Below are 25,814 nucleotides of genomic sequence, written 5' to 3' on the forward strand. Positions count from 1 at the left end.
TAATTATTATGTATATATAAATACATACACATGGATGTATATATTTAAGAAAAATATGTTATGTTTATATATAAAATATTTATATTTAATTATAAGATAAATTATATACATATGCCAATACCGGTCATTATTGCAATATTTCCTTCAGGATTTCTCCTGCTGACTGTACATTATCCCTTAATTGGTTCTGACCACTGTTTTAGAAAAAAAAAAAAACAATTGCAAATCTAAAAATAAATAAAATTAATTATTTAAAAAAATGGTCTAAAAATATATTTATCTAATTTAATTGTTCGTATGAAGAACTGATTTTGTCCTGCATATCTATAGTCTTTGATAGCTGTATGTAAAAAAAACAAACAAACCTGTTTCAACAAGCTGTTTTTTAAACAGTTTACACACAGTTGCCAAAAAGCGGGGTTTGACTATAAAATAATAAGGCCTGAATTAAGAAATTTTATGTAGTAGGTAAAATTATATTATGTATAGTATAGACGAAGCATTTACATCTACTTCCTCACTCAACAGCCTGCTGTGTTGCCAGATGGCGGAATAAGAAACTGTAAAAGGTATTTACTTTTTTTTTAATATAATTATTTACATTTTTTTTCAATGCACAAAGCATTTCCAATTTCATCCACCACAATAACAGACGTGTAGAACTAATACATGTTTTTAAATATATTATTCTTTATTTGCATTATTTATTATTAATATTATCATCGTAGTAAATATAACTGTAGAGCTGTTGGACTTGCATATGATGATATATAGTTAAAAAAAATGTAAGCAAATGAATAGCAAATTAACTGTACCAATGTAGCATGAATAAAATAGGGGGCGGGATTCTCTGAGAGGATTTGGCAACCCTCTAACCGTTCCATGTGTTGTTAGCTACTCACAGCTAGCTAGCCTACATGCTATTATTGATTCATTTGTCAACGTTCGAGGCTCTTATCTGATATAATCAAATAAAACACAGGACTTTAACAGACACATATATCGTTTGCCATTGATAAAAATGGCAGCGATTGCAGTGCCAGAAAATACTAGAGTCTTTCTTCTGGATATTGAAGGAACCACGACGCCCATCACGTTTGTTAAGGTAAGAGACCATAGTATGGGATATAATAAGTAATGGTCATTATTATGTGAAGGGAGATGTGGTTTATTCTAATGTCTCCTGCATGCAGGATATCTTATTTCCCTACATCAGAGAGCATCTGGAGGAATATCTGTCTGCTCACTGGGAAGAGGACGAGTGCAAACAAGATGTGCATCTGCTCAAAAAACAGGTTTCTTATCTTATTTTCATATATGAATATTGATTATGTGTTTGTGTCAGCGTTTTTACATGCATTGTTTCCATTTATATTTAAATATAAACCGTGCACTAAACATAATATGTGCAAAACAGTTTTTGTTCTTAATCATTTTTCAACAAAAAAAATTACATTTAGGGAAATGTAATCATCATGTATTAACATGTAACATGGTCACACACAATGTTATTCTCTGGAAATATTTTAATACACTGTCCATGTCTAAAAGTTTGGCAAATTCAAACGGGTCCAGGATGGTCGGGTCCCACAGGGGCCACAAAAAAGTGCTAGGGGTCCGTGGAAATGTTTAATGGAAAATAGCGTAATTTTTTTGTATATAAGATTAAAATGAATAAAAACAGATGAAAATACATGTGATGATGTGATAAATTAATAAAATAAATAATAAAATAGATTAAAATGAATTCTAAAAGTTAAATAATTAACAAAAAGATAAAATAAATTAATTTATTATAATAAACAAATAAATACACAGTACAGTACTATAGTGAATATTTTAAATAAGTAAAATATTTTACACGTAATATTTATTTTTAAAGGTATAAATTTGGTTTTTATTAGTTTTATATTTTTTATTATATTTATGGTTATTTTAGTTTTATTATAGATTTATTAAAGGGGTGATGAATTGAGAAGTCTACTTTCCTTTGAGCCTTTGGTATATAAAAGTTAATCGTGATATAAGAATGTCCTGTAAGTTTTAGAGCTGAAAACGTCCTTGTTAGTCAAAGAAAAGCTTTTATTGACACCAGACCCAGAAAACGAGAGCTCTCACAATATGTCGACCATTGACGTAATTGGACGCAGAAGCACCGCCTCAAGCGTTGTTTTAGTGTTATGTGTTAGTATTGCATCGTTACAGATCGTTTGATATCAATTGATTACATATCTTTGTATGCCCGTCACAGGCTGGAGAAGGTGTTATTGGTTCATTCGTGATCAGACTCGGACTTGTAACGCTAGCCCGCAAAGCCCAAAGTCCCGGGGCTATGTGTTTTTCAGAGAGGCTATCACCGGCGGGCTATAGTGAAATAACATTCCTTTCTTGCGTGTGTGTGTGTGTACGGTTCGCGGTTATATTCACTGATGATTGGGCGAAATGATACAGAAATAACATTCCAATCAATCGCAGGTGGATGAGAGATAAATCATTGTGTTTGTTTGATAAAGATATTTTTCGAGCCCTGTGAACGTTCCTCCAGACGCTTTCAAAGCAATTCCTCACGTGTACTGACAGGGGAGCGGAAACTCATTAAATATGCAAATCGTATCCAATCCTAGCCGTGGGGGTTTACTTCCAAGTTTTCAGTGCGGCACGCCCATCAGAACCGACCGTTTTTCAGAGAGCCTCAAAACCAAGGCAAATAGCCTATTACTTATTCATTATGATGTTTCTGAATGTAAAAACCACGCAAACGTAATAAGTTGACCTCAGAGAACAGTATAACATTTTTTAAAAAGCCAGTTCATGACACCTTTAATATTTGGAATTAGCTTATATTTTTATTTTGGATGTTATTTGTAGTGCTGTTGTCATTTTATTTTTTTATTTATTGCCAAGGCAACATTTTTAATTTCATTAATATTTATAAACTAATGTTTGTGTTTTTTTTTTTTTTTCAGCTTTATTTCAATTAACAGAAATTTAAGTTTTAGTTAAATATGTTAACACATTTCCGGCACTGAATAAAGAATAACAAATGTAATGGCGACTTTTTATCTTGCAACTGTGAGTTTATATCTCGCAAATCTGAGAAAAAAAAGTCAGAATTGTCAGATAAAGTCTGGTCTTGTTTATATAAATTAATTTATAGCTGCCTTTTTAAATCTGAGCATGTTTTTCCCTCGCATGAGAATGATTATATACTGTATATGGAGGTCTGAAAGACTGAAACTCCTGCTGTAATGGGCAGTGCAGTTGTTCTGACTTGAACGTGTCTGCTTTCAGACTGAGGAGGATGTGCGGCAGAATAAAGCAGGCCCAGTTCACGCAGTGGACCAGACCGTCCACACAGATGAAGAGAAGGCCATACGTGAGGTGGTGGATAACGTCCTCTGGCAGATGGACGCAGACAGGAAAAGCACTGCGCTCAAACAGCTGCAGGGCCACATGTGGAGAGCCGCGTATATGACTGGGAAAATCAAAGGCGAGTAAGTAACCTCATCTTTCCCAGCGCATACAGCATCTGTCTGAGAGCCACTGCTGAGCCGGATAAGAAATTGTACAGTAAATAGTTTTGTTGTTTATTTATAAATTAGCTTTAAATATAAGCTATCAAATTATCCTGTGGCTGCAGCCTTTGTCTAACTCGGATATACAAATAAACACAATAACAAAATTTTACACATTAACACACTCACACAAGCATTCAGACACTCACACAGACACACATTCACACACAGACACACACATACACACACATACACACATTCTCTCTCACACACACAGACACACAATTACACATACATACAGACACACACACACACAAATTCATAGACATGCACACACATACAGACACGCATTCTCTCTCACACACAGACAGACACTCGCACACACACATGCTGACACACAATCACAGATACACACACACATACATACATACAGACACAATCACACACATTCTCTCTCACACACATACAAGACAGACACTCACTCACACACACATACTTGCATGCGCACACACATACAGATACACTCACAGACACAATCACTCACACACACACACACACACACACACACATACATACAGACAGACACACATACACACACACAAACAAATTCACTGACACGCACACATACAGATACACATTCTCTCACACAGACACACACACACGCATACAGACACTCACACACACATACAGACTCACACATATACACACATGCAGACACACAATCACAGACACACACATACAGACACACACCCATTCTCTCTCACAGACACAATCACACACATACAGACTCACTCACACACACATACAGACAGACATACAAACAGACAGACACACACACACATACAGACACACATTCTCTCTCACACAGACACACAATCACATACATACAGACACACACATTCATTCTCTCTCTCACACAGACACGCACACACATACAGACACACATTTATCTCTCTCACACCGACACAAGCACACACACAAACAAACAAACAGACACACACACACACACACACACACACACACACACACACACACACACACACACACACACTCTAAAATCGTAGTGCCTGCCCTGAACAGTGGTTTATGTTTATATCACATGTTGTAATCTCCTTACAGTTCCTGTTCTCCCGAGCTGCAGTATAAATGAGTGATGTTGTGGTTTTGTCGCAGGGTTTATCAGGATGTGGTTCCAGCTGTCAGAAGGTGGAGGCATCATGGACTGAAGATCTACATCTATTCCTCAGGAAGTGTGGAGGCACAGAAGTTGCTCTTTGGCTTTTCTGTCCAAGGCAATCTATTAGAGGTAAGCTGGAGCTGATGTAATGAGCACTATTTAGATGGGATTCGTTTTCTAAAGAAAGTTTGAATCATTGCTTGCGCTCATAATAGTATCTCTACAGTCTGGATGAGAGCTGGTAAGGAGGGTCATGTGCATCACAAAACCCACTGGACTTCTTTATGTGACTAATTATGTAAGGGTTTTTTAGTGTTCAGGTTTTGTGTCACTCTGAAGAGATCTATTTGAACATTATCCTGCTTGCGCTGCTACCACAGTGGCTTTTGTTTACTAAAAGATTTACAAACGGCAAATTAGCGCGAGAGTGCAATTCCAAAATAACAATGGGAGTGGAAAGTTCTGCGCGTGATCTACTGACGACATGCAAATTGAAGAACACAGACGCAGCCAGATCATTTCCATAATGACCAGTGCAATCTACCCGTTAGAATCTGGTTTAAGACGTGCTTTTTTTTTGGGCGGTAAATAATGGCGCAAACACCAGTAAATAGACAAGCACAAACCTTTGTAAATCACCATGCGTGATTTATTTAAACTCTCTCCTCCCATAAATTTTGCGTCTGAAACTCCTACAAATAAATACATATGCAATAAGGTCAGCCGCAAAAATAACCCTGTCAATGCCTTAAGGCCAGCAGAGGGTTTGTGCTGGCGCAAGCTGTTAGTAAATCTGACCCTTAATGTACTATTGGAGTATTTATTAATATTTTAATTGTTTTTTATTTTACTATTTTCAATTTTCATTTTAGTTAAACTTCTTTGTAATTTTGTTGTGCTGCAGTGTTATTTTAGTATTATTTAAATATTTTCTTTTTTTTTAGCAATTTTCTTATGTGCTTCTGGCCTTTTTTTCTTTTCTTTTTTTTCTTGAATGTATTTTTATTTTAGTTTTAGTACATTTTGTACTTCAACTTAGTTGTTTGTTATTTACCAAAACAACATTTTTTTTTTTTAATTAGTTTTAAGTTTTTAATCTAAATTATATATTTTATTTTATTTCAGTTTTATTTAAATTATTTTTAAAAATTGATTTTAGTTAGCAATAACAACATTGGCAAGTTTTTGTCTTGTCTATTCGTTTTTTTAGCTTTTAATGTTCTATTTATCATAGTGTAAGTTTAACTTATTTTAATTATAAACCGGTAATATTTTAATTATTTACCGAAGCATATTAAATTAGTTAAAGTTTTTGATCTAAAATGTATATTTTATCAATAAACAAAAAAAAAATCTTGTTTTAATTAACAATAAAAACATTGGCATGTTTTTGTCGTATTTATTATTCTATTAATATTTATTGATAGAATCTATTTCTATTTATCTTTTATCTATTTATTTTATTGGAATTTTAGTACTTCAACTTATTTTAATTCAGTTAGTTGCCAAGTCAACATTTCTAACTTTCCATGTTTTTTTAATCTAAAATATCCATTTTATTTTATTTTAGTTTTTGTAAACACTGAACAGCAGTAAAAGCAGAAATTTGACTACAAAAAAGTCTAAATTCATATTGAATCACTGCCAAGAAACCGTTGATCTGTAATTTTTACAGGTGTTGTGATTCAGACATGATTCGGATCACAGTGGATATTTGTGGGACACAAAATAATCTACAAGCTTATATGGGTTGATGTGGATTTGCAAGTTTTGAACTTTTAGATTTGTTTTGTTCTTTCAGCTTTTTGATGGTCACTTTGACACCAACATTGGCGCCAAAGTAGAAAGTAAAAGCTATGAGAACATCGCCGAGAGGATCGGATGCCAACCAAAGGAAATCATGTTCTTAACCGACATCACACGAGGTGGGCGCTCACTGGTGCTCTGAAAACCTTTCATTCCTGCCATAATTGCTTCCGTGCCCAATCTGAACCATACGTTTCATTAACATCTCCTTCACAGAGGCGAAGGCTGCAGAGGATGCTGGGGTGAACGTGGCTGTCGTAGTAAGACCTGGTAACATGGAGTTAACCGAAGAGGAAAGGAACCATTATAGAATCGTCACTTCTTTCAACCAATTAGAACCGAGCGGAAATATTTGACAGCGCAAAACTGGGGTTGTGACATAGGATCATGTGGAAAAAGCAGTGGTTCTGCTGGACTGAAACTCCAAGAATCCAGGTGCTTGTTTTTTTTACACTGAAACCCATCGTTGAATTATAATACACTCACATTCTCTTTGAATGTTTTATATGCAGTGTTAATGTCTTCATCCCCCACATGTGCAGTGATAAAATATATTATAACCTGCCACCTGGACACAGGTTTAGTGTGATTGTACCTCATGTCAAGCGCAGTCGTATAAACCTCAATATTAAACGTTGTTGTAAAATTTTATTCCAAATGAACACATCTAACAAATCACATTTGCAACATTTAGATACACCTGCACCCATGTCTGTTTTAGTAACAAAATACAGAATTACGACCAATGCCAGAGATGTTTTACAATATTTAACACCAAGTATAAAATGCTGCATTATTATGCAGGACAGGCTCAAAATGAATACAAAACATCTATGATTGCTTTTGTCTTGGAATTTCTTCTTCACGTCAAACTTTAATTTACTCGTCTATTTCCAAACCCGTATCCTGCGTGAAGATTCTTCAGAAGTTCTTTTGTCTTCCACAGAAAAAAATAACAGCATACAGATTTGAAGCGACAAAAGGGTTTGTAAATAATAACAGAATTGTCATTTTCATAGTGTCTTCATAATAACCTGTTTCAAGATAGTCTTATAAACTGATGTTTTCGAAGGATTATCTTGCCAAACAAAACTGTATTCAGATCTTCTCCTTGAAAGTGTCCTTGTTACTTCACTCATCTGACACATAAACATGGAACACGTCACAGTGAATCCTTGTGCATTTCATGAACTCGTTGCTTCTGCAAAAGCCTATCTACTATTCAGAAAACTCACTCATCCAAAGGTCTTTCTAAAGAGATTACATTCAACTTACATGCATGATTGATAATTGGCGAACACTGGAAGTACGAGGGCGGACGGATACTGTGAAAGTGAGACTATAGTTGGTCAGACTGGTACTCTGAGACCTCAGAGAAGCTTTCAGACAGGCTGAGCGGAGGGTCCTGGTCGTCGCTACAAACGATCTCAAAATGGTAGTGGCGAAACTCGATGGCAAATGTGCCCAGGTACGTCAGGAAGAACATAACCAGCGCCCACTGGGCCCGGGCGGCGTGCATGTGTAGCCGCTGAGCCATCAGGGCAAAATCTGGCATCTGTGGTCAAGGCTGAATTCGGAAATCTGGAAATTCAATCAAAATCTATGAACGAGAACAGGAAAGCAGGGCTGGGTGATGTATCAAATAAGTGAGCATCGCTATGCCCTACTCCCTTCGAAGGACAGGACTTTGGAGGGAGCAGGGCACTCGTGTGTCATCATGTAGCCGTTTGGTGAAGGGACCAATGAAAATCTGTGAATTTTTTTTTTTTTTTTTTTCTCATTATCTTCACCTGGAATGTTATTATGACAATGCAGCACAACGCCCTTTAGCTGATTTTACAACAGGAACTTCTTATTATTGCGGTTAATATAATTAAATGTATAGTTTATTATAAAGTTTTTTAAATATGCTTTATATACGTGTTCCCTCACTACTGTCAACTTTAAAACTAGCTGTCTCTTGTTTGGACACTGCAAGTCAACACTACCTATATAGGGCCCTATGAAATCCTTTTTATTTTTTCCCAAACTTTTTTTGGGACTCCATTTTAATGGTTAAATTAAATTTTAGCAATCAAAAAGCTTGTCTAAGGAATTCAAATCATGAAACTTAACATGCATTTATAAAAGGTTTAACAAAAAATGTATATTTAGGGCCCTATGAGATACTTTTTTTTTTCTCTCTCTCAAATTCTGTTTTATTTTGACCATATTCTGTGTTTTCTGGATTACATTTTAATGGTTTAACCCTCTGGGGTTCTTCATTTATGGGTCACACTCAGGACCTTCGGGTCAAAAATGACCCGGAGGGCAGGATTAAGATAAAAAAGATTTTAGTAAAATCAATGAAATATATTTTTGTTCAATAATATTTTTTCTTTTCTTTTTTCGTATTTTGAGATAATTTGATTTATAATTAATATTTATGCAATAATTATGACCCATTTTTTCCCATTGAATATAATAAATAAATAAAAATAAAAAACAATATATATATATATATATATATATATATATATATATATATATATATATATATATATATATATATATATATATATACATATACATATACATTTTTTAATTTGTTATTAAAGCTGTATTTCATTTTAGAGTGAAGCCTAGGCCTTATGAAAGCAATTTTTTGAATGAGATCGGTGCCATCCGGTGGACACATTGAGCATTTTTATCACGCAATAGCACATTTTTACACATTTTGGATCTTGCGTTTTATAAAAAAAAACATTTTTGACCCGAAGGTCCTGAGTGTGACTATTTTTTTTACGACCACTTAGACTTTTCAAATCCTGTCCCCGACTTTTTTTGGGTGTTCATATACCAAGTACCAATAAAGTCATCAAGTTTCGGACCATTCCGATGAAGCTACGATTTTTATTTATTTTTATTTTAAAATATTCGGGTCAGAAATGACCGAAGAGCCCCAGAGGGTTAATAAAATTTTAATAATCAAAAAGCATGTCTAATTAATACAATTTTCTAAAAAAATTTACATTTGTTATTCTGTTCTGTGTAATTTTTCTGGTAATCAAATTAAGACATAAAACATTCATTTAACTTTTAATCATATTAAATAAATAAAAAAATTGTCAAACCAGGTGCTGCACGAGAGCTTTACTGTTTAAATGAAAACATGGAAGAAAAAATGTGATTATTCCTTAAGTAAAGTTTTAATAACTTATTATTAATATTATTTGTGTTAGTATTATTATTGCGTTGAGACGTAGCCAAATTCTACTGTACAACAGTAAAATATTTGTTACAATTTCTTCAAGTTAAACCAAACTTTTATTTTGACGTGTTGCCGTGAAGACCTTTTGAGTTTCTGTGTGTTTGAGTTTCTGACATGACGATAGTTTTTCTGAAGCACTCATTTGAACTTCAAATGAAATTTATGGCAAATATATGTATTCACAAACAAAATAAAACAACTTGAATTATTCTGTTTATACTTTAACTCGAACCCTCCCACCATCTTGCTATAAAATGAATCTCAAGGATTCACACCCTGGGTCACTTGAATGTAAATTCTGCTGCGTTCACGCCATGTCATAACTACCATAGTCTCAAGATGACAACACGTGACGTTCCATTCGGAGCTGTTTACGTCCTCTGACTGTCTATAGTATGCAAAAACAGTACACCAACAGAGTAGCATGTCCGAATGCATAGTATTGGAAAAACAGTAGGCAAAAAGTTTAGATTATCCCATGAGGCCACAGGAGAGGATTTGTGAAAGGCAGTGACGCTATGCAACTGATGAGGTTGTGAACGCTTTTTAAAAAAAAGTTGAAATCTCGTAATTACGGGAATTACAACAGGGTGTGAACACGCCTTTATTTCCTTGAAGTGATCATCCCATGTTTCCTTCGCTAACAGACTTGTGTAGGGGCCCTTTGTGAAGGGATTCAGGTGCTCACGTTCATTTGGAATGCCCCTAAAAATGGCGTCACCTTCCCGTAGTGCACTTCAAGGGTGCACAAATGCAGCTTGGAATTCGCCCACTGTATAGCTGCAATCATTTTTCCGGCAATATCAGGTCAAGGTGCGTTGACTACAACAATAACATGAACAAGCCTTGGGGAATTTGCCGGTTTGTTTAGTTTAGAGGGTTTTTTGACTAGATGGCTGATTACCTATACCAGCTAAACACCAGGATGGCTAGACTAGTGGGAGACCAACTAAACCAGCTCAAGGGCCCATTTTTATAAAGTATGAGAACAATAGCTATTAGCTAAGTTTTTATAATGTTCTAATTCTATTAGAGTAGCAGTCCACAGCACAACTATAACAATAACGACACAGAGGAACGATCTCGCTCGAGTCACTTTTTTCCCAGCTGAAGAATAAGACATTGATAGCCAATCAGAATTCATCCTGCTTTAAAGAGCTCGAGCTTTTAAAGCTACAGACGACAAACCTGCAGCCTGTGCTTGTAATAAACAGTGTCCACACCAACACAATAATCTTCCAATATAGTTACCGTTATCTTTATAACAGGCCTCAAGCTGTTTTTTTCCCCAGCAGGGGGCTCATCAATTTTGATGCATTTCTGTGAATCATTTTGTTTGTCGGATTCAGCAATTCTTTAACTTCATCGATCAATGTTCAAGGATGTCCCTGCATGACTTTTTATGTACATTAAAATGTGTCACTAAAATAAAGTTAAATATTGTGATTTATTAATGTGTGTTGTTGCAGTATATCGATCTTGTGCATGTTGCTTTTGAAAATGTATTTAGTTTTGATTCATATTTAATGTGCTTAGCTAAATGTCAGGGTGCTTTATTTGACTTGAGTAGGACTTAAAGGATTAGTTCACTTCAAAATGAAAATTCTGATATTTTACTCACCCCATCTCTTTCTTCAGTCAAAAGGAAATTACTTTTTTTGAGGAAAACATTCCAGGATTTTTCTCCACACCATAGACTTCCATGGCAAACTAAATGTTGAAGGCCGAAATCAATGCAGTTTTGAAGGGCTTCAGAGGCTCTGCGCGATCCCATACGAGGAATAGGGGTCTTATCAAGCGAAACGATCGGCTATTTAAAAAAAAAAAACCTAAATTAACCTAAATTGCTCATCTTGTGCTGCTCTGCAACATGCCAGGGATTATGTAATCACGTCGAAAATGCCACACTAGACGTAGGCAGGAGTACCGCACCCGTGTTTACAAAGCGCACATATGAAGACTAATACAAACGTCCTTTAGCAACAACAAAAAAGGTAAAATGATGTCGGACGATTTTGAAGTAGAAGATGGAGTGTTTTTTGGTAAAGGCCGTTTGTATTAGTCCACACATTCGCCTACGTCTACGTGACCTTTCCGACGTGATTGTGCAATCCTTGGCACGTTGCAGGGCAGTGCAAAATGAGCAATTTAGGGTCTTTTTTTTTTTTTTTAAATGACCGGTCGTTTCATTAGAGAAGACCCTATTCCTCATCTGGGACGGCGCAGAGCCTCTGACGCCCTTTGAAACTGCATTGATTTGGACCTTCAACATTTTGGTTGCCATGGAAGTCTATGGTGTGGAGAAAAATCCTGGAACGTTTTCCTCAAATTTGATTTCTTTTCGACTGAAGAAAGAAAGACATGAACATCTTGGATGAGATGGGGGTGAGTAAAATATCAGGAAATGTTCATTTTCTGCTGAATGAACTTGTATGTCATGTATTTAAATATATTTGTAGTCACATTAAAAATGAAGTTGCAATTTAGTACATTTAAAATATATTAACTTTAAATGTAAAATTAACACTAAAGTTAAAATTATAATCAAGTATTTTGCTTTAGTCTGTTAGTCAACACATCAAAATAAGTGCACTTCTTTAAAGTGCGACAAAATATTATTAAAACAATGATTTAAAATGCACTTTAAAATAAAACTGAATTTGACATTTATTACAAAGTGCACTTTTTAAAAGTATACTTAAGTGTGTTACGAAAGTCCTGAAATTGTACTCTCTTTGTGTCTTTTAAGTACAATTTTTAAGTATACTTTTAAGATTGAGTACACTACAAGTGCTCAAAATGTGTATGAAATGAAAATTGGCATTCTTCTTTGTTCATTTGGTTTAATTTCTTACCTCATTTTGAATCTATTTGACAGTGGCTGTTTGCTTGAAATGGCATTTTCAGATATTTTAGAGCAAGATATACATTGAATATAATCAGAAATGGAGCTATTCTGCCATTATCACCCAGCCCTATAAAGTATTATATACTTGAAGCTGAACATACTACAGTTCATCCTGCAAAGTCTGCAGTATATTGTTTAGTGCAGTAAGGTTATAGTGGAAGGAATAAGGATACAAAGCAGCATACAGGAAGTCACAGCCCCGGACAGCAGGAAGCGGGGGATTCCAGCTCGCTTGCCTTCATTCCGCAAGTTGACCTTTAGGGTCATGAAAGACTGGACCCAGCAGAAAAGGGTTCCTAGGCCAAAGGTCATGGAGGTGCCAATATTATGTAGTTCCTCATCGTTGGACAGCTAGATCAAAAAGTGTGACAAACGAATAAGGTGTTTAAGTTAAAGTAGTGATGTAAAACTATACTTTGAATACATATAAAGAAATACTTATGGAAACTTAACTAATTGCCATGTCACTTGTTTTTTGTTTGTTTGGACAACCCTACGCCACAAACACTGGGGCTTATAGTACATTCAAGTCCTCCTCGGAATTTCAAATTTACGATTTGGGAAGTCATAATTGCGACATCAGATGTGTTCAAGTCACTTTGTTTGGAGCAAGATGGCAAAGAACCTTTTCTGCATAAAAATTCTGCAAGATTTTTTCTACTTTTACAAAATGATGAATATACAATGCGCATAAGCAATGTCTTTGCTTATGTTTTTTTTTTGTTCAATTTATGAAGGTGCTGTAAATTAAATCGTTACTCATTCTAACCTAACGGTACTATCACATTTTTACATGAAACTTAGTTAGCTGTATTAATTTACTATCAATAGATGATATCGCATGCACTTAAGTTTCGACTTAAAAAGAAAAAAGTGACATGACACTAATACATTTTGATCAATTTGTTGATTCCAATTTTTTTATCTAATTAATTACACAATGTGGCGATTAATTAATCACACATCAAATTTGGCTGAGAAATTACACAAAAGATAACTTAGTCATTATTGTGTTAAATGAGAAAAGCATCAAATTAGGGCTGCCCCCAGAAAAAAAACTCAACAGGAGGTGGCGAAATCACGCAGGCTGTGGCGGACAGATTGTTAACGGCAGGAAATCCAAACATTCCCCCATCATTCATCGACCTCAAATATGGCTTATCACTTGAAACATGTAAGTAGTAGCAACTTTACAAGTCTGCTCGCTTTAACGTTAACCTAGATAAATGTGCACTATTATTACGAGCATATCTGTGTTTGTGAGGAGAGCGTGCTTACTGCATGACATACAGGCGCTGGCGCGATCACTTGCATTTCACTTGGTTATTTTTGGTCATACAGGAGTAATGGAAACTGTAAAATGCCTACACTGTAAAAAAAAATCAGGTCTCAAATTGTCTCAAAAATTCAAGTGACCGATCACATCTAAATTTCTCAGTTGGCCAAATTGAATTTCTGTGAATTGATGCAATTTAATTCACAGAAATCCAATTTGGCCAACTAAAAAATTTTGATGTGATCGGTCAATTTTGTACTTTTATTTCTGTAAACTCACAACAACAAAATGTTGTGCTTTTGTAAAATATTGAAACCAATCAGGATGCGCTTGATCTGCCATCTCGGTTTCAGTGAACTTGAGCATGTAACAAAAATGAACCGAAAATCAGTGTATACTTGCCTCACAGACATAAGAAATATAGCTATCTATAGGAAGATTGAAATGTCTACTTTTAAAGGTCTCCTTGCTGTTTTTTTCACACCACATTCATTATCATTACGTTTGCCGTCGCGTGCGTTTGAGCGCTGATTAGGCTATGTATTATATATTGGCAATTAAAGGCTCATTATTATGATTTATGGCTTATTAATATAAACGCGCGATTAGTCGACTAATGGCTTAAATGAACGACTACTAGTTGACTAGAAAAATCTTTAGTCAAGGGCAGCCCTACATGAAATAGACATTACAAAAAGTAGCTTTAGAAAAAAAAATTTTTTGATTCAACATAATTTATTACGCACAAACTTTTAGGCTTCAATGGCCGTGAGGGTGAACAAATGATGACAGGATTTTTGGGTGAACTATACCTTTAATGGGGTTTTTAATTATATTGGAATATGAGTTGTTGTTTTTTAATGATGCTCTAAATGAGAAACTAAAACTGCCAGTAGGTGGCAGTAAATGTCTAATTGAGTAAGTCATTGAATCATCCATTCATTCGATTCGTTCAAACGGCTGATTAATTCAGGAATGGAGTAAATGGCTCTCTTTATGAATGGGGCATTGAATCAATGGATTCATTCAGAAAGTAAACAAAAAAAACGTATGATTCATACCTGGAAATTCCCAACTAAAGTCATACCGAAGCAGGCGAGAGACAACGCCACCAGACTGCCGATGTTGAGCCAGGGTTTATACACCCTTGGTTTCAGCTGCAGGTATCTCAGCACTCCAAGAATGAAGCCTGGAGCCCAAGAGACCATGGCAGAATTCATTTCAGACAATTCTACATTACCCTCAGCTGTTTATCACACACACATGCAATTTAATGACTAAGGGTACGTTTACACGACCACAAAGTACTAAAAACAGAAAAGCTTTTCCTTTTTACCAGACGACAAAACGTTGTCAAAACGATCCCCGTTCACATGGATCTGTGAAAACGACTAAAACCACTGTATTATTCATACCAGGCCAGTAGATGGCGATGTCACTTTGTAAAGAAACACTATATTGACTGAACACATGATACGCATGACGTCACCGTTTTCACAAATTCGCGTAGGCGATAACGGTATCGTTTTCAAGAACTTGTACTTAGAATCCCGTTTTCAAATGTGTGTTTTTAGGTGTTGTCATGTAAATGAACGGCCAAGACGCATAAAAAGTTTTCAGTTTTTAGTTGAAAACAGTGTCGTGTAAACGGCCCCTAAACTGATGTTCACATTTTGTAATATAATGCTGCTGGACACTGCAACAGTTGCACTAGGCTGCAATTTCAGAGCATAATAAATAATGATCATATTAGTTGTTAAATCTTCAACTGCATGAAAAAAAGCTTTTTTTCCAAAGAAAAGCAACTCTGATAGAATCTGAGCACCATTCATACCTACAAAGGCCGCCATGTTCATGACTTGACTAAACACGCAACTGGCAGGTGGTGCATTGCCTGCAATGCTAAACGGAATAAGAACTTTTATCAGGCCTCTAAACAAAGAAAAAAATATGTGAAATATTGATAATAAAATTCATAAAGATTTACCTGATATATGGAGGAGATTTTGATTCTGACCTCCTATGAACAGAAGGTCAGTTTGAAGGAGGCATTAATATTATGATTACTCAAATGATTGCCGTGCAATAGAGGTCAGTTTCCCTTACTTGTACTCTGAACTGAGTGGGGTGATTTTCTCATCCTCCACAGCAATGAAATACCTGTTCAGGAAAGACGTGATATAATATTTATCTTAACAGCAGCTTAAATCAGTGAAGTGGATTGTGGCAAAGCAGGTTTTGGATACTCACACAACCCAGAGGCCGGAAGCTGTGAAGAAAGAAAACATGACGGGCAGAAACATCCATGGACTGCACTTCCTCATGTCTCCTTATGAACGTCAATGAAACAACCCTGTCGGAAAACAAACACCACATTCTAAGAAATAGCCTACATACAGTAACTAATCCATCACATTCTACGGTAAGTATATAGAGTGTATAGAGCTCATTTCTTTAGCGGACTTTATTCTGGGTGCATTTTTTTCCCACAAGGATTTGAAAATTGTTCAGTAAAAAGTAACAAACCAAACTAATCGGCTATGAGATGAAGAGCAACATTAGAACATCTGATTTAAAACAAGCATATGACAATCTGTGGGAATGAACTAGTGATCTCATGAAGCATTGTGAATGATGTAATTCAACCCAAAATGACGATTTTATATAAAGTATAAAAGCAATATAACATATTGCAAGTTTATTGCAAAATATTCAGATATAGCCTTGTGAAAAGAAGTGAGCTTAATTGAACGGAACGTGCACTTGTTCTTAAAGGGTTAGTTCAACCAAAAATGAAAATCACCCCATGATTTACTCACCCTAAAGCCATAGGTGTATATGATATTCTTCTTTCAGACTAATACAATCGGAGTTATATTAAAAAATGTCCTGGCTTATCCAAGCATTATAATGGCAGCCCAAAACTTGAAGCCCAAAAAAGTGCATCCATCCATTATAAAAGTAACTCCTGAGGGTTAATAAAGGCTTCTGAAGTGTATTGATGGGTTCGTGTAAGAAAAATATCCATATTTAAAACTTTATTAAGTAAAATATCTAGCTTCCGCCAGTCTGCCTTCCGTATTCAACTTACGGAAAAAGCATAACTGACGTCGGACGTTTAGAAACGCTTCACTTCAGAAGGCCTTTATTTACCCCCCGGAGCCGTGAGTATTACTTTTATAACTTTTATGAGTATTTAGAACTTTCTTTTTCTTTTAAGTTCACAAAACTGACACATTTTAAGTAATCTGAATTGGCCAATTGTTTTGAGTTTCATGAACTTGTTTCTTTTAATTTAGACAAACTTAAATTTAACTGAAACTGGGATGGGATTTCGAAAGGGAGAGGAAATGCTAAAATTAAGTAGCCTGACGTCGTCATACTCAATTCTAGTCAGAATATGAGTCTGATTCTGCTCCGTTGGGCTGTGATTATGGGGCGTGTTTCAACCGAACCAGGAAAGACCTCAATTGGATAGACCTACAACCAATCAGAGCAACGGAGCGACGCATAACGTTAGTTATCAAATGTCAACAGAACTCAACTGTGTCATGTCCGCGGGTTGAAGCGACCCCAATTATGTGATATACAGACCGAGGAATGCGATTTTTAGCTGCCAGCCCTGCCAACATAACACATATTTTACCCCCCAAATGCCTTTTTTCCCAGAGAACCCCCCCTGGAAAGCTATTGGGCTTATTTTTGGCTAGTTTTGAGGAACGTTAGCAATTGGGCAGGCTTTGTTGTAAAAACTTGGCAACCCTGTACCTGCACGCACGCTGGAATAAGTAGCCTAACGTTAGAAGAAAAAGATGAGTGTAAACGATCTTTGCCGGTGTTGTAAAAAAAAGAATTTAAGGATACACAGAGTTTACTTACCAACACGATCATCATTTCTGAGAGAAATAGTAAAGGTGAATGCATATACGAACAAGTTCTCCGTTTAGGATTAGAACAAACTCAAACCAAGCGCCTTTGATGACGTGGATGATTACGTTACTGTTTATCATCTGTCCATCATCGTCTAAAGCCCGCCCTGACAATTTCATTGGTCCGAACAGTTTCTGTTCGGGCATAATTACTTCTCTATGGATCAAGTCCAGACCGAACTGCCCGAGTAAAAATGTTGTGGGCGGGGCTAAGTTCGGCTGGCATCCAGGCTAAAAATTAAGTTTTATATTATGTTGTTTGTGCAAGATTAATGTTAAATAAAAAAGATAATAAAAATTAAGTAGTGTTTAATGTTTTGCTTTGCTAGTCAGGGGCGCCGCTAGCCATTTTGGGCCCTATGAAAGAAAATTAATTTGGGCTCCCTACCGCACCAACCTACCTATCCAAAATCTTTTTCTGCTATTTAATAATACTGACCAATTAAGCTCCGCTCGCTCAACCCAGAATGCCCCAATTGGCTGATGAAACATTGATTAAAATTAAGATAAAATTTATACAAAATGAAATTAACTTTAAAGAAAGGCTTTCTACTAAACAAAACTTGATGAAGTGGTCAAAATCATGTCTGACCCACTCCGTGTCTCCTGGCATTGCGCATCTTACGATGTGTCCTTTCTCACTCATGCTGTTTTCTCTTTTCATAATCAACATAGATTGACAGATTGACAACATAGATAGACATAAAAAAATAACATTATAATATTTAAACATAAATATAAAACGAAATACCTTTTCTTAATGGCTACAACAATATAGTAGCCTACAGTACCGAAAAATTTCATGTCGGAGTGGTATTTGAGCAAATGTCGTTTTACCCGTGAGCGGTTCATGAGTGGAGCGTTTTGCTGGATTTTGCCGGAAATGCAGAAATAAGCCATAATTTTTTTATATTTGTAACTGTTTGGTAGATTATACATTTATAATTTCTATTACATTACTACTAGTACTGTTACTACTAATAAAACCAATCTCTGGGGGCCCCAAAAGTGCGTGGGCCCTTAGAATCGTCCCAACTTTCCCCCCCCTTAGCAGCGCCCCTGTTGCTAGTATAGAAGAGTCTCCGTTATGTTGTTTTTTGTAGGGTTACCATCATGGTGACGAGTGGAGCATGAGCTTAGTTTGAGAACTGATATATGTTAAGATGTTCTATACTGTCGTACTCATTCAGCAAGTGCTATATGCTTATGGCTATGAAAGCATAGTGTTAGCAACTAGCAAGTTAGCATTTACTGAATCAGGTAGTTAAAGCTAGTCAAGTTTTCACTACTAAAAATATGTAAATTGAGATTACATGATCATTTTAATTTAAATGTATGGATTAGCTTACTCAAATATTTTAAGTTAAGAGTAATTCAAATGTATGAGTACAAAATAAATATCTGTCAGTTCTGTTTCCTAAAACTTTTAATTTCTTTACTTAAAGATGCTCTAAGCGATCCTGGGTGGATTAACTTCTTTTTGACGTTCAAAGTGTTGTCAAACAAAACCGAGGCTAGCTAGACCCTCCCTCCCCTCCGTGCTTCCTGATTGGTTCTGCTGCCCAGGTTCTTTCCGATGTAAATTCAGGACTTTTCATTTCCTTCTCCTTTTTCGTTTGCAAGTTGTTCATCAGAATGTTGTCTCTTTGGTCATGTGTCGACCATATCAAAATCATATAATTCAAACTTCCCTCTTTATGCTTCTCTCTTCTACACACCCCCTTCATATGCACGCGCACTAACCCCAAACCTCCACCCCACACCTCATTCTTGTCGGTTATTGGCTGGAGCACTGTTTATTATGTTTCATTGTCCAGACTGCCCAAGCTTGTTTTTGTTGGCATTTGTGGAGCTTGTGCTGACTACAGAGACAGCGTTTTTTTTAAGGTGTGTTCAGGGGACAGGCAGCTAGCGGATAGTGAGGAAATGTTTGCTGTATGCGACAAAAAAATGTTTTGGCCTAAAAAACACATGACATCGCTTATAGCACCTTTAAAAAGTTGAGTTTTGCCAATTTATTTGGCTTTACAGTGTACCATAAATGCTTGTCTGTACATTCAGCAGTAACTTTAACCATATTTCAAAGACAATAGAATTATGAAATTGCATATATAGATGTACTTAAGTGGGTCAAAAAAGCATTCTAAAGTTGCATTTATTGTACATTAAAGTAAATTAAACTGAATGGATTTTCATTTATTGCAATTAACATGTAATTAACCCCCAGTTTCACAGACAAGGCTTCAAAATAGTCCCAGACTAAAATGCATGTTTGAGCTGTTTTAACTGAAAGCATATTTTAAAATGTGTCAGTGCCATTGTTTTGTCTCAAGAGTCAAGATGCACACCAGTAATGTTTTTTTTTTTCTAAGGCACATTCATAAAAGCTACTTATATGCCCTAATTGAACTAATGCCTAATCCTGGCTTAATCTAAGCCTTGTCTGTGAAACCAGGCCTAAATGTCAGAATACAGGATGGCCGACTTGGCTCTCAAAGCTTAATGGGGGAATTCCAGAGAAACTTCTCTGATTGGTGGATCTCTTATGGGCAAGGTTCATGGAAATTCAGCTATTACACTTGTCACCCAGATTTGTACAAATGAAATGACACAGAGGTCATGGGGAGAGAATGGTATTTTTACAGCCAGAATCCTGCGGTTTATTGTGAATAAGATACTGACCAGTCTCAAGATTCCTTCGAGATCGCCTGATGTGTCGACAGGTTTCAGTCTATAGAGACGAAACAAAAATGCAGTCATTTTACTTGCAGAGCCCAGTGTTGCTGACATTTGAACACTTCCATAAACAAGTTATTGTTCTGCCCACACTAGGTTTATTGATCAGTAAATGTCCAGTAATTGAGGTTTCAGTGCTCGTGCAGTGGACAGCGCCTTGGTGCTGAATTACGATTTATTTCCCTTCCCTGGTTTCACATTCCCAAATAAAGCTGCAGATATCTTATGGACTTTCTCACTACTATTAATAAAAATACACCATTTGAAAACTGGCATGTTAAACCGTTGCATTTCTTGCGACTAAAAATAATAAAACGATACCTTGGTTTGGAAGACAAAACCATGTTCACTTTGAACAGAAATACACAGCCTCAGTTGTCTGAAACTACACAGTTCTGATCGCTGGCGGCAATAATACGCGACATTTCTGTCAAAAAGCAAGTCCGTATTGTGTTCGCCATTAAAGCACGTCATATAATAATGACTTTGTGAACAGTGAGTATAAAAACCATACCTTGTAGACAGCACACTCTTCTGTCGCGTACAAAACCCGTGTCGTCTTCATTTCATTAGGACTCTAAGACAGACATCGTTTGCATTCGGTTGTATGTGAGATCTAGTGAAGGTATTTGGCTCTGTCGAAAGCGTTGTGAAGTCTTTACAGCATGTATTGGGCCCGACGGACTGTCTGATATTTCTCTCAGGCAGACATTGCGCGCCATAGATGTAACGAGTATTCATGTCCGATTCGCAAATGAGTCGTTCTTTTGAACCAGTTCTTTTGAAGGATTCATACGAACCGATTCACAAAGCATTTGTACATCACTCCACAGCGCTGACACAGTGTGATAGAATAGAATACAATACAATAGAATAGAATAGAAACATGATTCCTAAATGTATGTGCAATCTGCATTTAAATAGAAGGGTTTTAGAAAAAAACAAAAACAAATGAAAGGTTACCAATGGAGCTTTTAAAGTCACCATGCAATCAAAATTAACAATTAAATTGTTTCATGGAATACCGCCATCTTTTTAAAAAATATTATTATTCATGCCCTCGTATAATCTTGAATCAGAATCAATTCCCCTCCCACTCTTCTCTTTTCTTATGACGAGGGCGGGGCAACCTGTCACTCACATGAGATCCACCAATAGACAACGACCACAACCACAATCATCCAATCAGTTCCCCATGGACAAAATCAAGTTTTACTATCTAGAAAAAATAAATCCAAGTACGATTTTTGGACATTTCCTTCACCCCTAAAACACAACAATGCGATACGTAATTAAAAAAATACTATTTAAAACATGCATTATACAATATACATAACATTAATAGTGGATAATTTCACATGCTTCCATGTCACAGTATCTGTTATCAGATCTGTTGAAGATGCGGTTTCTGTTCATGTGTGCCAAGACATTTTAGAAATCCCGACCAGACGTTGTTTTACAGCCATGTTCTGAATAAAGAGTATGTGTGGTAATCCTACATGCATACAGTTAAGGTGATATGAAATGACTTAAACTGTGATATAAGATTTTGGATATATTGCCCATCTCTAAGTCATTCATTTCCTGTGCGACTTATTGCAACGGTTTGCGTTTGGTCACACCACAAGGTGTCACTGTGGCCTCAAAGATTCAGAACTGCCACTCTGAGCTCGATTGCTATGTCTGAGGTAAAACACGCCCCCCTCATTAGCATACAGACAAAGAAATGTAGAAATAAAGCAGTGGCTATTTTAACTAAGTGAAAAAAGCAATAGATTCTATTTACACTTTTTGCAAATATTGATAGATGCTATTTACTAAGTGAAATGGCATACTAAGTGAAAATAGTGATATATTCTATTTACACCATGTAAAAGTAGCAGTTCTTTGCAATATGTGTAAATAGTAATTACATGCCATTTATACTTTATTTTGACAGATACATACTATTTGCACCTCAGTATTGTTGTACATTAACAGGATGCAATAATAACATTGGGCCTCATTCATTAAACATTCGTAAATATATGAGCAAATTCTGAGTAATTTGCACGTAAAATGGACATTTACGAAAACTCTCTTCCAGATTCACAAACGTTTCGTATACCACGGATTCAGTAGTTAAACATGTGTATATTAATGAATTTCAAACATTCGTAAATAGGACGTGCTTGCACGCTCATTCATAACTAGCATAAACCCCGCCCATGAGTTACAACTGCAAATTAAATTTGCAGGAACTCTGTGGAATCTTCTGGACTTCTTTCTCAGGTTTGGCTCCAGTATATTGCATAAATGCTAAAGAGACTAATTGGCTATATGCCTAGCAATAAATATTAAATTATCATGTGTCCATCAAAACATTTTAGCCAGCTAAAAATGCCTGGTGCTCTCCTGAAAACGGCCAGCTGGTGGCGCTTGAAAGCGCTTTGCAAGGGCAGCATTTTTCCATCTGAGATACTTTGATTGCTATGAATATGATACCGAATATCCATGGCAGTTATGTGTTACTAGTATCTCATTTTGAAGGATATTACTGAATATAAAAAATGCCCAACATTGAACAGTAAAAAAAAAAAAAAAAGACAGGGCAAATCAACTCTTAAATATTATTATGGTACATAGTATAAACATGCAATGTCGTCAGTTTGCCTAAATTAAAACAGAACATTCAAATGTTTTACGCACCATTTTCACGTGGTAGGGGGCAGGTGTAAATTTATTTCATACCAACTATCATTTTGAAAATACGAACATTTTCGTGAATCCGAAAATTTATGTCAGAGAGGCTTTACGAACGATTTAGACACAAATTTGTTCTGCTCGTGTTTCATGAATGAGGCCCTTAGAGTGTAAATGATTATATTTATTAAAATTATTAAATGGATGGTGGTGGTCCCTCTTTTTAAGAAGGTGGACCGGAGAATGTGTTCCAACTACAGGGGGATCACACTTCTCAGCCTCCCGGGGAAAGTCAGGGTACTGGAGAGGAGAATTCGGCCGATAGTGGAACCTCGGATTCAGGAGGAACAGTGTGGTTTTCGTCCCGGTCGTGGTACACTGGACCAGCACTATACCCTTTCCAGGGTGCTGGAGGGTTCATGGGAGTTCGCCCAACCAATCCACATGTGTTTTGTGGATTTGGAGAAAGCATTCGACTGTGTTGCTCCTGTTGCGTCCTGTGGAGGGTGCTCTGGGAGTACACTCTAAAAAAAAGGCTCGTAATCATAGGGGAACCTTTTTTAGTGCTATATAGCACCAATTTTGGTGCTTCAGTGGTTCTTCAGCGGTTCTTCAGAAGTGCTATATAGCACCTTAGTCAAAGAACCGGTGAAGAACCTCTGAAGAACCGCTGAAGAACCTCTGAAGAACCGCTGAAGAACCACTGAAGCACCAAAATTGGTGCTATATAGCACTAAAAAAGGTTCCCCTATGATTACGAGCCAAGAACCATTTTTGGTGCAATATAGAACCTTTTTTTTTTAGAGTGTATGGGGTCCGGGGCCCCCTGCTTAGGGCTGTTCGTTCCCTGTACAACCGGAGCAGGAGCTTGGTCCGCATTGCCGGCAGTAAGTCAGACTTGTTCCCCGTGCATGTTGGACTCCGGCAGGGCTGCCCTTTGTCACCAGTTCTATTCATAATTATATATATATAGCACCTTAGTTAGTGATGCTATATAGCACCTTAGTCAAAGAACCGGTGAAGAACCTCTGAAGAACCGCTGAAGAACCACCGAAGCACCAAAATTGGTGCTATATAGCACTAAAAAAGGTTCCCCTATGATTACGAGCCAAGAACCATTTTTGGTGCCAAATAGAACCTTTTTTTTAAAGAGTGTACTCTGATACACATCCGATATTCTCCCAACAGTTACCCTTCTCTTTCTCCCAGACATTTACATTTTCCCCCCAAGTCAGGACCCATTTTATGAGACATGCATCAAGTTTATGCCAACTAAACTAATCTTTAATCTTTTCAGAAAACTGAAACATACATTCTAAGTATGGCCATGGGTGCACACACTGCGCAGAGGAACCGCCTTCTTCCATTTTGTTATAAATTGATCAGTGTTCAAAAATGTTGGGAAACTTCTCATGGCCCTACAAGAGTGATTACTGATAGGCTGTCTGCAAAAAAAATAAAAAATTAGAAGAAGAACAAAATCACCCACTGACTTTCAAAGCTGCTACAGAAAAGACTTTCGAGGACCTTGATAGAAATGTAGTGGAGTAAAAAGTTCAATATTTGTCTTTCAAATGTAGTGAAGTTAAAGTTTCCCAAAAAAAATAATACTCATGTAAAGTGCAGATACTCAAACAGTGTACTTAAGTACAGTACTCAAATAAATTTACTTAGTTACTGTACACCTCTGCATTGTGCACCACATTCCCTGTGCGTATAGTCGCGTCTTTAAGATAATGGCCACTAGGTGGCAGTGTTGTTTTGCAGAATTAAAACTTTGGAGACTTGATTTTCTGGTCTTGGAGACCACCTAAAAACCACTAGCCTAAAAACCACATGATGATCTTGGTCTTGTTTGCTTATGTTCCTGGTTAAGAATGCTAAATACTTACCTCAACCATTAGTTGGATATGTGTACCATTATTATATTGTCATCATTCTCCAGAAGTCATCGGGATCATCAGCAGGGGGCTGGGTTGAGTAGATTACGATCTGTGCTCTTATTTCTTTCTCTCTCTTGTTCTTTTTCTTTTTAAATAAAAGACTAAAGCACACAAGGCCGTGCACGCTTGAACTGTGACTATTCAAAACATGGCACGAAACACAGGTCGTGTCTCAACACGCACACATACATGTAAAAATCAACAAACGGTTAATAATATTTGGCTTTACACACGCAGTCAAGAACACTACATGTTAGAAATGGTGTAAAATAATAATAATAAACTTAGTCGTGCTTATTTTTTTTTTACTCCCATGGACCATTCAAATGCCACCATAAATAATCAGATTCATGAAAAATGAAACTGAAAATGAGAGGTGCGCTTCTCCATAAGATTTGTAATAAATAAAATTACTCGTGACTTATATTCCATTTTACTCACGTGTCTGTTGCATGCGGTGTTGCTTTTGTTTTCGAAATAAATTGTACATTTGCTTGACTTTTTTGTCAGAAACTTACACCACTCATTGCCTGTACATATTAATCTTTAAGTTTTACTCCGCCCTCTGACATCAAGGCCGCTTTAGACCCTC

General features: G+C 36.4%; 2 protein-coding genes across 3 annotated transcripts; one reads left to right on the forward strand and one right to left on the reverse strand.

Annotated features, from left to right (window-relative positions):
• The first annotated feature begins 830 nt into the window (after positions 1-830).
• Positions 831-8,960, forward strand: enoph1 (enolase-phosphatase 1). The gene is made up of 6 exons (XM_079805160.1): positions 831-1,105; positions 1,194-1,295; positions 3,292-3,494; positions 4,689-4,821; positions 6,494-6,617; positions 6,715-8,960. The coding sequence occupies exons 1-6, from the start codon at positions 1,022-1,024 to the stop codon at positions 6,852-6,854; spliced, it is 786 nt and encodes a 261-aa protein (XP_079661286.1). The 5' UTR covers positions 831-1,021; the 3' UTR covers positions 6,855-8,960.
• tmem150c (transmembrane protein 150C) lies at positions 7,129-25,792 on the reverse strand. Of its 2 annotated transcripts, none has more exons than XM_079805162.1 (9): positions 21,112-21,380; positions 20,544-20,592; positions 16,183-16,285; positions 16,039-16,092; positions 15,920-15,952; positions 15,767-15,834; positions 14,994-15,121; positions 12,830-13,007; positions 7,129-8,046 (listed from the first exon to the last, which is right to left on the reverse strand). In XM_079805162.1, exons 3-9 carry the CDS (start codon positions 16,254-16,256, stop codon positions 7,838-7,840), a joined length of 744 nt encoding a protein of 247 aa, XP_079661288.1. In that variant the 5' UTR covers positions 16,257-16,285; positions 20,544-20,592; positions 21,112-21,380; the 3' UTR covers positions 7,129-7,837. The 2 variants fall into 2 exon arrangements, with proteins under 2 accessions (XP_079661288.1, XP_079661287.1); XM_079805161.1 differs by lacking the exon at positions 21,112-21,380 and adding an exon at positions 25,664-25,792 and having other exon boundaries at positions 7,130-8,046.
• Between the last annotated feature and the right edge of the window lie 22 nt (positions 25,793-25,814).

The sequence above is a fragment of the Gobio gobio genome, assembly GCF_949357685.1.
Source record: "Gobio gobio genome assembly, chromosome: 22".
In the NCBI taxonomy this organism is placed as follows: domain Eukaryota; kingdom Metazoa; phylum Chordata; class Actinopteri; order Cypriniformes; family Gobionidae; genus Gobio; species Gobio gobio.